Raw genomic sequence first — 12758 nt, 5'->3', positions numbered from 1 at the left:
ATCTTTATTAGGATGATTTAAAAGTGCCTGTTGAGTAAACACCAGTGAAATCCAGACATAGCTAAGGACAGCTGGATATGGAGCCAGCAAGACCATCCTGTGAAATTTGTCCATATACATTGTTTTTTACCATCAGCCAAAAAGGGTTAAAACTGATTCGAGAAGCAAAACATTGAGCAATGGTTGCCCACTCTGCCTTGCTGATTGTCTAAGCTCAGTCAAACTGGATGGTGGCCCTAATGGACTGCTGTCTTTAGGTCCTTCCACAATAGTATTAAAGTCTGGGCTTTGACTTGGCTGTGCAAGGACCTTCACCTTTTTCTCCTTCAGCCTCTGTGTGGTGTATTTGGCTGGGTTCTTTGGGTCATTGGCTAGTTAAAAGGTGAACCTTCTTCCCATTTTCAGTTTTGTTCTTTTATGACAGGTGTTTTTCTCTTGAAACCCTACTATACGAGCCAGACTGATGGATCACTTGTGGTATTGTTGTCATTTGTACACAAGGATCATTCTTTGCCAAGAAGTTCTGTAACTGGTTTCTAGGTAGCCTCTTCCGACCAGTTCGCTTCAGTTGCAATACTAATCACTGGTTTTATGAAGTAATTAAAATGATTACAACTTTTGCTTCAACAGTATTTAAATGAGATCTGACATTAATTCAAAATACCCTAAAGCAAGTCAAAATATTCTAAAAATAGTCAAACTATTCTTAAAATAAAATAAGTATATTTAAAGTGAGAGTCAGACAAGGAATAAAGGACATTCTATATTTCAAAAGCAATATTTCAAAAGCAATGTGGGAAAAAATAAAATCCATTGTATCTACAAAAATGGTTCCAACTGCCGGGGCAACAGTGCAAAAAATTAAGAACATAAATGTTCTCTCAGTAGCTAGTGATTAGTGAGAGAAGTAGTCACTTCAGTTTTACACATGGATTTGGTGGCTACTGGCTACTGAACTAATTGCCATCAGGATCCTACTAAACTGGATCCTCAGTCGGTGCAGGATGTGGGCCTACAGACAAGCTTTTGGCAGTTCTTGCATGTGTGTGAATGGTTGAATGAGTAGCAAAACGTAAAGTAAGTTGCCACATTTTATACAATATGTGCAAACCTCTTACTCTGGCTGTGGCTAAATCCAGTTTTGGTAAATTGGTGTAAACTTTATTGCAGCTGATAGTGTAACTTTAGTGAAAATGTCAAACACATAAAAAAAAAAACAGTATAGGTTAAGTTTTCCCGTTAAAGTTTATTGGATGTTTTCGGTTGCATATCCTCTTTATTCTAGAAAATTTAAATTAAAATGAATATGTTTGATCTTTTAACTACATTGTAGATATGTGGAGTCAGCATGCAAAGACCAGGCTTTGGGAAAGCTGTGCGTACCTTTTATAATGTCCCTGCCTTTTTGGGCAAAGGATCTAAGATTTTTCCCATGTTCATAACGTTTTATAGTAAAACATTTAAAACGAAATTACTCCTTTGAACTTTAACATAAACCTAAATGTCATTGCAACATTATGGATTACTAACTACTCTGCTGTTCCAAGTCATTATGGTTATTTAAATCATTTTACCACTTTTTACTACACATTGATTAATTTAATATGCATTTATTCAGTAGCAGTAGCTGTACGAATGCCTCATTTCTAAGTCATTTCTAAGTCTTTGGGCTGCACTTGGCGTAAAGAATCTTTCATGTATATATATAAAAATAGGCATTTATATATATACACATTTATATACAGTGACATATGTTGCAGTCAGTTTTCATTAGGTGTCATGCAGGTCAAAAGACATAGAGAGCAGACTGTCATTTAGTGTAGTTAAGAAAGTTTGAGAAAAATAGGAGCATCCTGTCTCAAAGTAATGCTGAAAAACTAGCTTATGCATTTGTTACTTCTAGGTTGGACTACTGTAATTCCCTACTTTCAGGATGCCCCACTAACTCCCTAAAGAGCCTGCAATTAATCCTAAACGCTGCAGCCACAGCGCTGACTGGAACTAGCAAGAGAGATCATATTTCACCTTCACTAGCACATCTCTCTGTCCCTTTCTGCAGGTGTCCCCGGCTTTGGAGCTGTGTGTTTTCCAGTGTGCAGCTACTGGTCCTACCAACCTGCCCGATGTTTTCTTGTTGCTTTTGTTGCTCTTTTCTTTCCTCTCTCCAATCTCCACTCACCCCAACAGCTCAAGGCGGATGGCCGTCCACCCTGAGCCTGGTTCTGCTGGAGGTTTCTTCCGTTAAAGGGAGTTTTTCCTCTCCAGTGTTGCCTAGGACTTGCTGAAGCGGGAATTGCTGGGTTCTCTCTATACATCTTTATAATCTTGACTTTATTCTGTAAAGTGACCTGAGAGGACTTTGTTGTGAATTGGCGCTATATAAATAAAGTTGAATTGAATTGAATCTAACATGGGGAGGCAGTGTTTGGCATGAGTATGCATAGATGGCCAAAAAAAAAACGGTTCACTAGTGTTTACTGATGATCTGACTGCTGATAAAAGTCAAATAATAATTTCTGAAATGTATAGGACCATAATGTGCTGAAATTCAGCCAAAAGCAGCAAAACAAGTGTCCCTGGGCAAGATACTGTACAGCCAACAGCCCATTTCCCAATCCCTAGCTGCACAGTGCCGGTTCCAAGCCTGGTAGAAATTGTGTCAGGAAGGGCATCCAATGTAAAATCTGCTGTGACAACCCTGAACATAAGGGATAAGCCAAAATGACAAAAAAAAAGTAACAAAAAAAATCTCATACATCTTTATAGTCTTTAATTTATTCTTTATTCTGTAGTCATCTATGACTTTGATGTAAATTGAATTGAATCTAAAATCTTAGGCGTATAGTGCTAATTCGAGAGATGCCTACTAACAGCAAGTCATTGTTATTCATATTTCAGTAAAGACAGCTATAATTATGATGGCCTATCAGATGACACCTGCTGCCCCTACGCATTTCATGAGACGTGCAGTAATCAAAGACTGTCCATTTCTGTTACTGGTGTGAAACAGAAAGCATGGGAAATTATCAAGCAGCTGAACATTACTTTAACAAAGTTTAAAGGTAATCTTGGCTTAATCTTGGTATTCCAGCAATAAATCTTTTTTTTGTCTTTTTGTCCTTTTTGTTATCTTATCCTATAAGTTCAGTGACGCCACAGTGGATCTTTTTTCCGCATGTTGATTTGGCACAGTTTTTTTCTTTTTTAACTAAGAAAACAACAATGACACCTGCTGGATTATAGTGGAAACACTGATCAGATATTGTGCAATTGAGATACTGGCTCGTAACTGTACTGCAAGAAAGCTGTAGTTGGGAGGATTTGTGTTGAGCATGATAGTTACTGTGATACTGATAGCACAAAGCACATGATATGGTGCTTTGAATGGATGTTTGTTTTCTTGTTGGGAAGTTAGAGCAGTCCAATCCACCAATCTCGCAGTTTTTGCTTCAATCCCCAGTTTACATGTCAAAGTGTCCTTGAGCAAGACACTGAACCCCATTTTAGTTGCTCCCAGTAAGTGTTGGCCAGTTGCATAGCAGCTCCCCCATCGGTGTGTGTGTGATGCAGTGCAGACCATTTACCATTTCATACACTATAACAAAGTATTTGTTTTTACAATCCGTTCATTTTTATGGTTTGGTAATCTACATTATAAAATGTGTCAAACACACAGAAACTCTGTGCTTCCACTGAAATTACTCCAAATTACTCCGGTCTAGCTGTTAATGAAACTGCAACAGTACATTTGCATAAAGTTGAGATTCTCCTTGTCACATTGCTGTCACTGTCTTGCACAGCAGATACATTGACTATGTTGGGTTTTCACTGACAGTGAATGAGATTTTTCGTCAGTAGTGGTGTGGATGGACCATATTGCAGACACAACTGATGAGGGAACTAAGCCTTAAGGCAAAACTTCCAGTCTGGTCATGTGCTTTAGGTAGTGACTAAAAGAATGAGGTATAGTTATAGCGGCTGGTCTCATCCTTAGGGTAGGACATGGTACAGATTTCAAACATCATGCAGGAGTTCATATGGAGTCTTTGTGTAGACACAGAACACACTGAAGACTATTCAGTAATTATTGTAATTGTTCAAGTAAAGATGAGCTCCAGGAAATGACAGCAAGTCAATGTAAACCCCTCAAATTGCTTGAAAAAAATATGTGTATGTCCTTCATTTAGTGTGTGTATGTGTTTCACAGTTAACCATCCTCTCACTGATAATATTTTCAAGTACTTCACACGGATACTGGTTCAGAGAACTTGTGTGTGTGTTGTCAGTTTGCAGAGCGGCAGCCGCAGAGTGCAGTGTTTGTGCCGGAGTTTGCCCTCTCACCTCAGGGCAGCTTCATGGAGGATGCCACAGAGGACCAGTTTTTGACCTACAGATACGACGACCAGGTCAGACACATTCTCTTTTTTTTTTCTGTTGCTTGACCAGTGTGGCTTTGCAGAAGCTGATGGTGATTAAATTGGAATGCTATCAACTGCTGTTATATCTTCATATGCCAACAGGGGAGTCTAGTAGACTGTGTCACAAACACACAGACTGTCATTCCCATGTAAGAAGTGTTGGCTTTGGCAGCAGATGGTTTTACCTCAGCGCAGCAGAGTGGATTAGAAGCTACAGGTTGAGTAACAGGTGGAGACCTGTAGGCTTTCCGATCTTCATCTTCCTCACCACTGCAGGCTGTCTGAGCTGATGTCTCCGTACTTGTTACTCCAGGGGATCTAAAGTGTCAGCGGTGCTGCTACCTGTGTTGTTTCCACTGCACTGGTTCCTTCCATTTTCTTGCACACTGTCTTTCCTCTATTCTGCTTCAGCTAACACGCTGTTACGATTTATAACAAAGAATGGAGCTGTTGCTTATTTATTATTTCAACTTATTGTCAACATTGTTAACCATTTATTACTATTTTACTTTACTTTTTTATATACGGCTCTTTTACCTGTGCTTTTACAATATGCTCTCACATTAATAAACATTCTCCCTCAAACTACATAACTTCTTGTAAAACTTTCACACTCTTTCAATTAGTCACTACACAGTAAAAAAACAAAATACTAAATTAATCTTATTAATATTTCAATATCCTAAGGTAATTTTACCAGAGAGAACAAACCCTGCTATATTCAGCACCTGCACCTTTTTTAAATCACCTGTTGAAACGCAGTAAAAAAAGACATGTCCATAGAAAGTTTTCTTGATCGAAATGAAGAAAATACTCTAAATTGTACATTTAGTCCAATTTTTGTTACATTTAGATGTGCAAGCAGCAGCACAGAGGAGCATCTGTTATAGGTGGATAAGAGCTGATTACTGGTGGGAGAAGTTTGTGTAGGCAGCTGCACACATATATACAGTATTAGGCATTGATCATTTTAAGTAAGCATTTCAAGTAGCTTGTATCAGCTGGGAACATGTGATTTTGTTTTGTTTACACAGTTATTTCAGCACAGTTTTGGTGCACTGAATGACGTGCTAAGAAGCTGAAGATGAAGATCAAGTGGATCCTAGTTTCATTAACTGCACCTTAGCATTTGAGACGACTATAACACAGGATTTTGAGAGCAAAACACATTTTAACTGGTTGATCACAAAGCCTTTCATACCTGTTGGCTCAGCTTGGTGGGGAACCTGAATTTCAGACTTGAATTTGAAAAGTGCTGTATTGTACGTAGGTGTTGGCTCTGTAAGTAGTTTGGGCCTCATATTGCATTCCTCTGGAGTTTGGTGTGCTTTGATGAGGAGAGCGAGGTAATTTTCTACTCTCTGCAGTCTGAAAAAAACTGCTTCAAAAATGCAAATTGTTCTGAGAGCATTTCTCTACGTTTTATGCGGCACTGAAAATTAAGCCTCAGTATGTTGTGTCAAAGGGTACTTGGTTTAGTCACAGTTACACACACACACACACACACTCAAAGCACCCATTCTTCTCTTTATAACTCCAGTAATATGGAGATTTTTTTTTTTCTTTTTTCAGTCAATAAAGCAGGCCAGCGCTGTAAAGTGATCCATCTGGCAATGGAGTGTGGTTCATAAGAGGATCTGTGCTTTGGACACAGATTCAAATAAATCAGCTTAAGAACTTGAGTACATTGTGTTTTTAAAGCCTTGCAGCTGACAAATATCATACAAATGACCTCTAAAGAAACATGGAAACCTTGTTTGGAGAGATTCTACTTGCATTAGCTGTCTACAGCTCTCTAGAATTCTGTAGTGCTCAAGGTTGTTGTTGTGCATCTGTGTGCCAGAGCCTTGTAATAAGGTTCCTCAAAGGTTTACATTTACATTTACATTTAGTCATTTAGCAGACGCTTTTATCCAAAGCGACTTACAAGTGAGGTACAAGGCAAGCAAAAATCTAAGTCAAGGTTGAGGATGACATAGTAATTGTCTGATGAAATGTCTGAGTAGGATCTGGATAGAGCTTAGTGTATGAAACAGTCTAGTCTATGGTGCTTATACTTTGAGGAAGGAACACATTTTCCTTGTATGAACCCTTTTACTGCTTTACTTTGTAGAGGAGATGGACGGTTTTGAAACATTTAACAGCACTATTCCAGCTGCTTCATGTGGTTCAAAACAAAGTGTGTGTCACTGAAGTGTAATGGCTTAGGTTCCAGGGATACAGTTGTAGTATAAGTATACAGTTGTTGGTAACAGTTGTTCAGCTTTAACTCACATTGAGTGAATGTTGCTGCATTGGGAGTTACTGACTGCTGTGCCTCTTTCCTTCCATTGATTCATTACACACACATTCAGACATGAATGCATTGCATCAAATTTTGATGGCCCAGATGGATGATAGAAAGTAACAGAATAAATACCTCATGAGTAACTAAAAGGCTTTTAATATGAGACACTTTGTATTGACAGTAGCATATTAAAAAGTGACGAAGTAGAGGTGACTTGTTAATCACAGTGAGAAGTGTAATTCTGTTACACCTCTGTGCTGCAGTACCTGGAAATATTATGCTTTCAGGTTGATAGTTCCTCTATTCTATTCCTGTCAACAATGTGTCTTAAGACGCCTTAAAGGACACAAATCTTCACTTGGGTTCAAGGATGGTAAATGGTAAATGTTCTGCACTTATATAGCACTTTTCTACCTATTGGCACTCAAAGCACTTTACACTGCTTCTTATTCACCCATTCACACTCACAATCACACACACAATCACACACCGATGGGGGAGCTGCTATGCAGCTGGCCAACACTCAGCGGGAGCAACTAAGTTGGGGTTCAGTGTCTTGCTCAAGGACACTTTGACATGTGACCGGAGGAGCTGGGGATTGAACCAACAACTGTGAGATTGGTGGACAACCGCTCTACCTTCCTGCCACAGTCGGATGAACTGATTAGATTTTGGGTGTCAAAGATCAAGGTCCATGTGACCTCACATCTGTTCTTTTGATATCCCAGAAAGGCCTTGCTGTAATTCCTTACATGCTAGCACAAGAAACCAATAAGAAAAGAATGAACTGATTAAATCAGGGGTCTCCAACTAGTTGCTTCTGGAAAGTGCGGGCCTGTGGTGATCAGTGTTGTCAACTTAGCAATATTGTCAGTCCATTTAGCAAGTTTTCAGACCCCGCTAAAAAAAGCAACTAGCGACAAATCTAGAGACTTTTTCAGGAGTTGTTGGAGACTTTTGGAGACCCTGCTCAAAAAACAAAACAGGATATTTTGCTGCATGATTGGATATTTTGGTGAACAAAAAAGCGTTGTGTTAACATTTCATTCACATGTTCACTATCAACATTTTGCAACGTTCACAGGAAACATAATGTGCTTTACCTTCCTGCGCCACAGTCTCCCAAATGTGAGTTGTGGACAGCGAAAGTTCAGAAAAACAGCTTATCAGTTTGTTTGTGCTGAAATAAGGTATGAGAATAAATGTTACAAAACATGAGTAGCTCTCTGCCATTTTCATTTTAAAAACGTAGCTCTCAGGGGACAAACGGTTGAAGACCCCTGGATTAGATTGTGATGGTAAAAGTTCAAAGTCAATGTGAACTCACATCCACCCATTCCTGTCAATGCTATATCTCAGAAATCCTTGGAGGGAATGTCTTTACATTTGTCCCAAACATCTACTTGGACTCATGAATGAACTTATTTGAATATGAGCCTGCTTATAATTATCGTTTTAAAAGGAAACCAATATAAGCAGTTTAATGCTTGAGTATAGCTACACTACAAACTCTGTACCATCTTCAGCACCTCGAAAGATGATGGTGCATCTACATACCCAGAAGCAGTAGTGACTGTGGACTTGAGCTGGTACATACATATACATTTCTCTGACAGTAGAGAAAATAACTTACTGTCAATGCGATTTTTTTAATCTAGTTGTATTTTGATAGCCACTTTATAGAAACACTGCTGTAAACAGCACTCAGTATGTACGAATGCCAATTAATGCACTGATGCACATGTGTCTGAGAGAACGTTTAGACCAAGCAGCTACAGCAGGTATAAAACATCTAACTTTAGGAAAAGGAGATGAACTAGGGCTTCTTTGACTTTTATTACATATGTTTTTAATGCTCCATCACTGTCTTTTTTACAACCCACCCTTATCTAAGATAGTATCTTTCAGCTTCTGATTATATGAACACAGCTCATCCAGGTAATCAACATAGGTAGGTTGGAAAACAAACAGGGCAGTGTTTTCTGTGGAGAACAGTTGGGAATCTCTGCTTACACAGTAAGTCTGTAACTTACCTCATTACTTGTGTGTTTATAGTGTGACACACTCTGGTCATTAGGATCATTGACATCACTAAGGTGTGATTATTTAACAACTGATTAGGTTAATTTGCAACAGGTCAGTAACATGTAAAAGGAGCATTTAAGAGAAGCAGGGCCTCTTAAATGTAAAGCTGGACAGAGGTTCACCAATCTGCTACAAACTGTGTCTAAAAAAATATGGAACAATTTAAATTTTCAATACAATTCAACTTTATTTATATAGCGCCAATTAACAACAACGTTATCTCAAGGCACTTTACAGAATAAAGTCATGACTATAAAGATGTATAGAGAGAACCCAGCAATTCCCCCTTGAGCAAGCTCTAGGCAACGCTGGAGAGAAAAAACTCCCTTTAAAACGGAGGAAAACCTCCAGCAGAACCAGGCTCAGGGTGGGCGCCCATCTGCCTTGACTGGTTGGGGTGAGTGGACAGTGAAGAGAGAAAAGAAAAGAGCAACAATAAGCAAATTCAAAACATCAGGCAGGTTGGTAGGACCATTAGCTGGACACTGGAAAACACACAGCTCCAAAGCCCGAGGACACCTGCAGAAAGGGACAGAGAGGGAGACAGAGAATGAAAAAGACAACTACGGGAGAAAACACACAGAGTTAATGTCATACAAATGTGGGGTGAGAGGAGAGGAGAGATGGTCAAGAGGAGGAAAGGAGCTCAGTGTATTGGGGGGTGGGTCCCCCATCAGTCTAAGCCTATAGCATAAAATATGGGTTAATGAGATTTGCAAATCATCGCATTTTGTCTTTATTTAGGTTTTACACATCGAAATGCTAACAGACGTTTTCTTTCTTATGCCAAAATACCCAATCATGCAGCAAAATATCGTTTCCTGTAATACACGACCCTGCAGTAATGTGTCCACTTTGTTTGACTACATCATTGTTAAGCCATTTTATGGCTTAACAATGATGTAGATCATCCATCTGGGCCATCAAATGGTTCGGCAGGTAGAGGAGCTGGTTTAGGGTCTGAGGAAGATCGAGGTCTGGTGTAATAGAGGAAAATCAACACCTTTAAACACCTAAACGATGTAACGCTGAGGTCAGCGCTTAATAATAACAACGAACCCGGGTTGTTGGCTGTCAGTTCTGTGCAATATACACACACCACTCTCCCCAACCACCTCCTAGGCAGCTTCCTTTCCCTTAATGAAAGTACCGTTTCATTCATTCCAAAAAAACATATTGATTATTTTCCCTACTAAAACGTAATCACGTTTGCAGTGTAGCTGCATAAGAACATCTTTTTTTGGAGATTGGGTTGCTTTTCCTTATGACGCACTCCAGTACAACTCCACTACCCACTTTGACCTCAATAATAAACAGAGAGTACAATTATCACCTTTCTGACAGTTTCAACTTAAAATTCTGTAAAGTGCCTTGAGATGACTTTGTTGTGAATTGAAGCAATATAAATAAAGTTGAATTGAATTTAATTAAAATTGAATATACATATATAAGATGCCCCACGTTTGCTTTTAATTGACCCAATTAGATCCAATCACAATGTGGACAAGATAATTGGAATATTTAATAAACATCACGTTTATATGCAAATCTTTGTTATTAGATGTCATTCGTCAGACATTTCCTGGATACGCTTGGTCTACTAAGTGTCTTAAAACACAAAAACAGAACAGGTTGGGGAAATTGGGTGTTTTGTGTTTTTCAGAATGCAGCAATTTGTAAATAAGGTACATTGTATATTTTATTAAACTAGTACAAAGGCAACATACCAGGTGTTAAAAATATTTGCTTTTTTAAAATTTGATGCCAGTGACATGTTCGAACAGGGGCATGTTTACCCCTGTGTTGCATCACCTCTGCAACTGTGGTGCAGGAGGTAGAGCAGTCGTCCAAACCCCCAGTTGCTGGTTTGGTCCCCGGCTCCTCCAAAATGTTCTTGAGCAAGAGAACTGCATAGCACCTCCCCCATTGGCGTGTGTGATTGTGAGTGTGAATGGGTGAATAAGAAGCAGTGTAAAGTGCTTTGAGTGCCAATAGGTAGAAAAGCTCTATATAGGTGCAGAACATTCAACTTTTCTTTTCAATAATACTCTGTAAGAGGACCAGTTGCTTTAAATATTTGTTTGATATATTTCTGTGGTGGCAGTAGCTCAGTTGGTCAAGGCAGTTGTCCATGGACCACAGGGTCAGTGGCTCAATCCCCAGTCCCAGCTACATGTCAACGTGTCTCTGGGCAAAAGTAGAATCCAGTAGTGGAGTCCAGTAGAAATTGAGGAGGGTTGTAGCAGGAAATGCATCCGGCATAAAAATTGTGCCAAATCAACAATGATCTGCTGTGGCAACCCTGAACTCACAGGATAAGCCATGAGGACAAAAAAAAAACAAAAAAACAAATATATATATATATATATATATATATATATATATATATATATATATATATATATATATATATATATATATATATATATTGTTTCAGCCGCTTTTACTACTTACCCATGCTGTTGGGAAATATTTGTATTTGGTTAATTAAGACTTTAGTTGAGAAATTATTTGTGTGGTTGCCACAATATTTTGCTCCACAACTTACATATATTGCATCCTCCTCTAGCCCAGAAGATCCAGTGACCATGATTGGCAACAGAACTTTTCATTATACTACGGTTCATTTTCAATGACTTGAGCCCAGTGAAGGTGGCAGTGTATGGAGTTAATTCTGCACAAATTTCTGTATTTTATGATTTACAAATTTAGATGTATTGTAAATAAAATTTGTGCAAATTGTTTTTCGCAAAGTCACATTTGTACATTTTTGTGCACAAAGACACTATTTTAAGAACCAGTCTTGTTTTGCAAGTACAAATATTGATCTACACATTTGTGGATCATGAGTTGAATCTTCTCACACACACAAATTTTTTTCCCATGGGTGGTGAAGTAAAAAAGTTTTATTTGCAATGCATCTAAATTTGTAAATCATACAGATACAAATATTTATTGCACCAAATTAACTAGTGTTTCTAGATATTTTTTGTATCTGTTTGTTTCTTTACATGTTAAAGTGTTAACTTGCATTTGTGGATGCAGTGATTAACTGTGATTACTGACAGTGGTTTCCAGAGGTGTTCCTGAGACTATGCAGTGATTTTCACTACAGAATAATGTCTGTTCTGCCTCATTATTAAGGCAATTAAGATGATAAAAGCTTTTAGTTGAGATTTAAGTTGAGAAAGGTTCTTCGTTGTTTAACTATTTGATAACCGGTGTGTGGTGGATCTCCACCGAAGACACTGGCATGCTCTCAAATCATGAAATGTACCTGTAGCCAAATAAGCTCATTTGCTGCCCCTGTCCCAACTGTATTGAGACATGTTGCTAGCCTCAAATTCAAAATGAGCAGATGCAGTCACAAAATCAAATCTAGATTGTAGCATTTATGTAGTAGTGGACAGATATGAGTATGGAAAATGTATAATTTTCTTCACAATAGAAACGTGTAAGAGCACAAAAAGCATGTCAGTTTGCTGAGCATCTATGCAGATGTAGACCATTCAGTTACCATTTCTGACCACTGTCCACCACCACATTAGAAATACAAGACAGATGTAAAGTTGTGGGTGTTTGCTTTTTTATTTTTCAATCAAACTAATGTCTTGGTTTATACATTTAATATATTGTTGTATAGTTTCCAGTAAAACATTTCACAAAGCATCCTAACTTTTCCGGAAACAGGGCTATATATTAATCTCTATTTAATACAATATACATTTGTAAATTAGTGTTCTAAATTCTGTGTTTACCCCTACACATGATGTAACTTTAAGAAAGGTAATATCAAAGTAGTACAAGACACCACATTATGTGTGCAGGAAGCAATGTAGATGCAATCACAGCGTCACTCAGAATATACCAAGAAGCAGAATAAAGGTTGTCTCATCACATTGTGTGCATGTGTGTGGTGACGGGTGGAGGTGGGTGGGGTGGGTTTTTTTGCCTACTTTGTAACTGTA

The 12758-nt window shown here is 38.4% G+C and overlaps 1 protein-coding gene across 6 annotated transcripts in view; it reads left to right on the top strand.

The window, feature by feature from the left end:
- adamtsl3 (ADAMTS-like 3) overlaps positions 1-12758 on the top strand; it is a 246013-nt gene that overhangs the window by 28102 nt on the left and 205153 nt on the right. For 5 of the 6 annotated variants that reach the window (XM_067494161.1, XM_067494172.1, XM_067494192.1 and 2 more), the window contains exon 3: positions 4287-4406. The exons of the other annotated variant lie outside the window; for it this stretch is intronic. In XM_067494161.1, the coding sequence (XP_067350262.1) occupies positions 4287-4406 (120 nt within the window). The remainder of the gene's footprint in view (positions 1-4286; positions 4407-12758) is intronic. 6 annotated transcript variants of the gene reach the window in all.

Source organism: Channa argus, chromosome 2, assembly GCF_033026475.1.
Source record: "Channa argus isolate prfri chromosome 2, Channa argus male v1.0, whole genome shotgun sequence".
Taxonomy (NCBI): Eukaryota; Metazoa; Chordata; class Actinopteri; order Anabantiformes; family Channidae; genus Channa; species Channa argus.
This window is presented reverse-complemented; position numbering and strand designations above follow the sequence as displayed.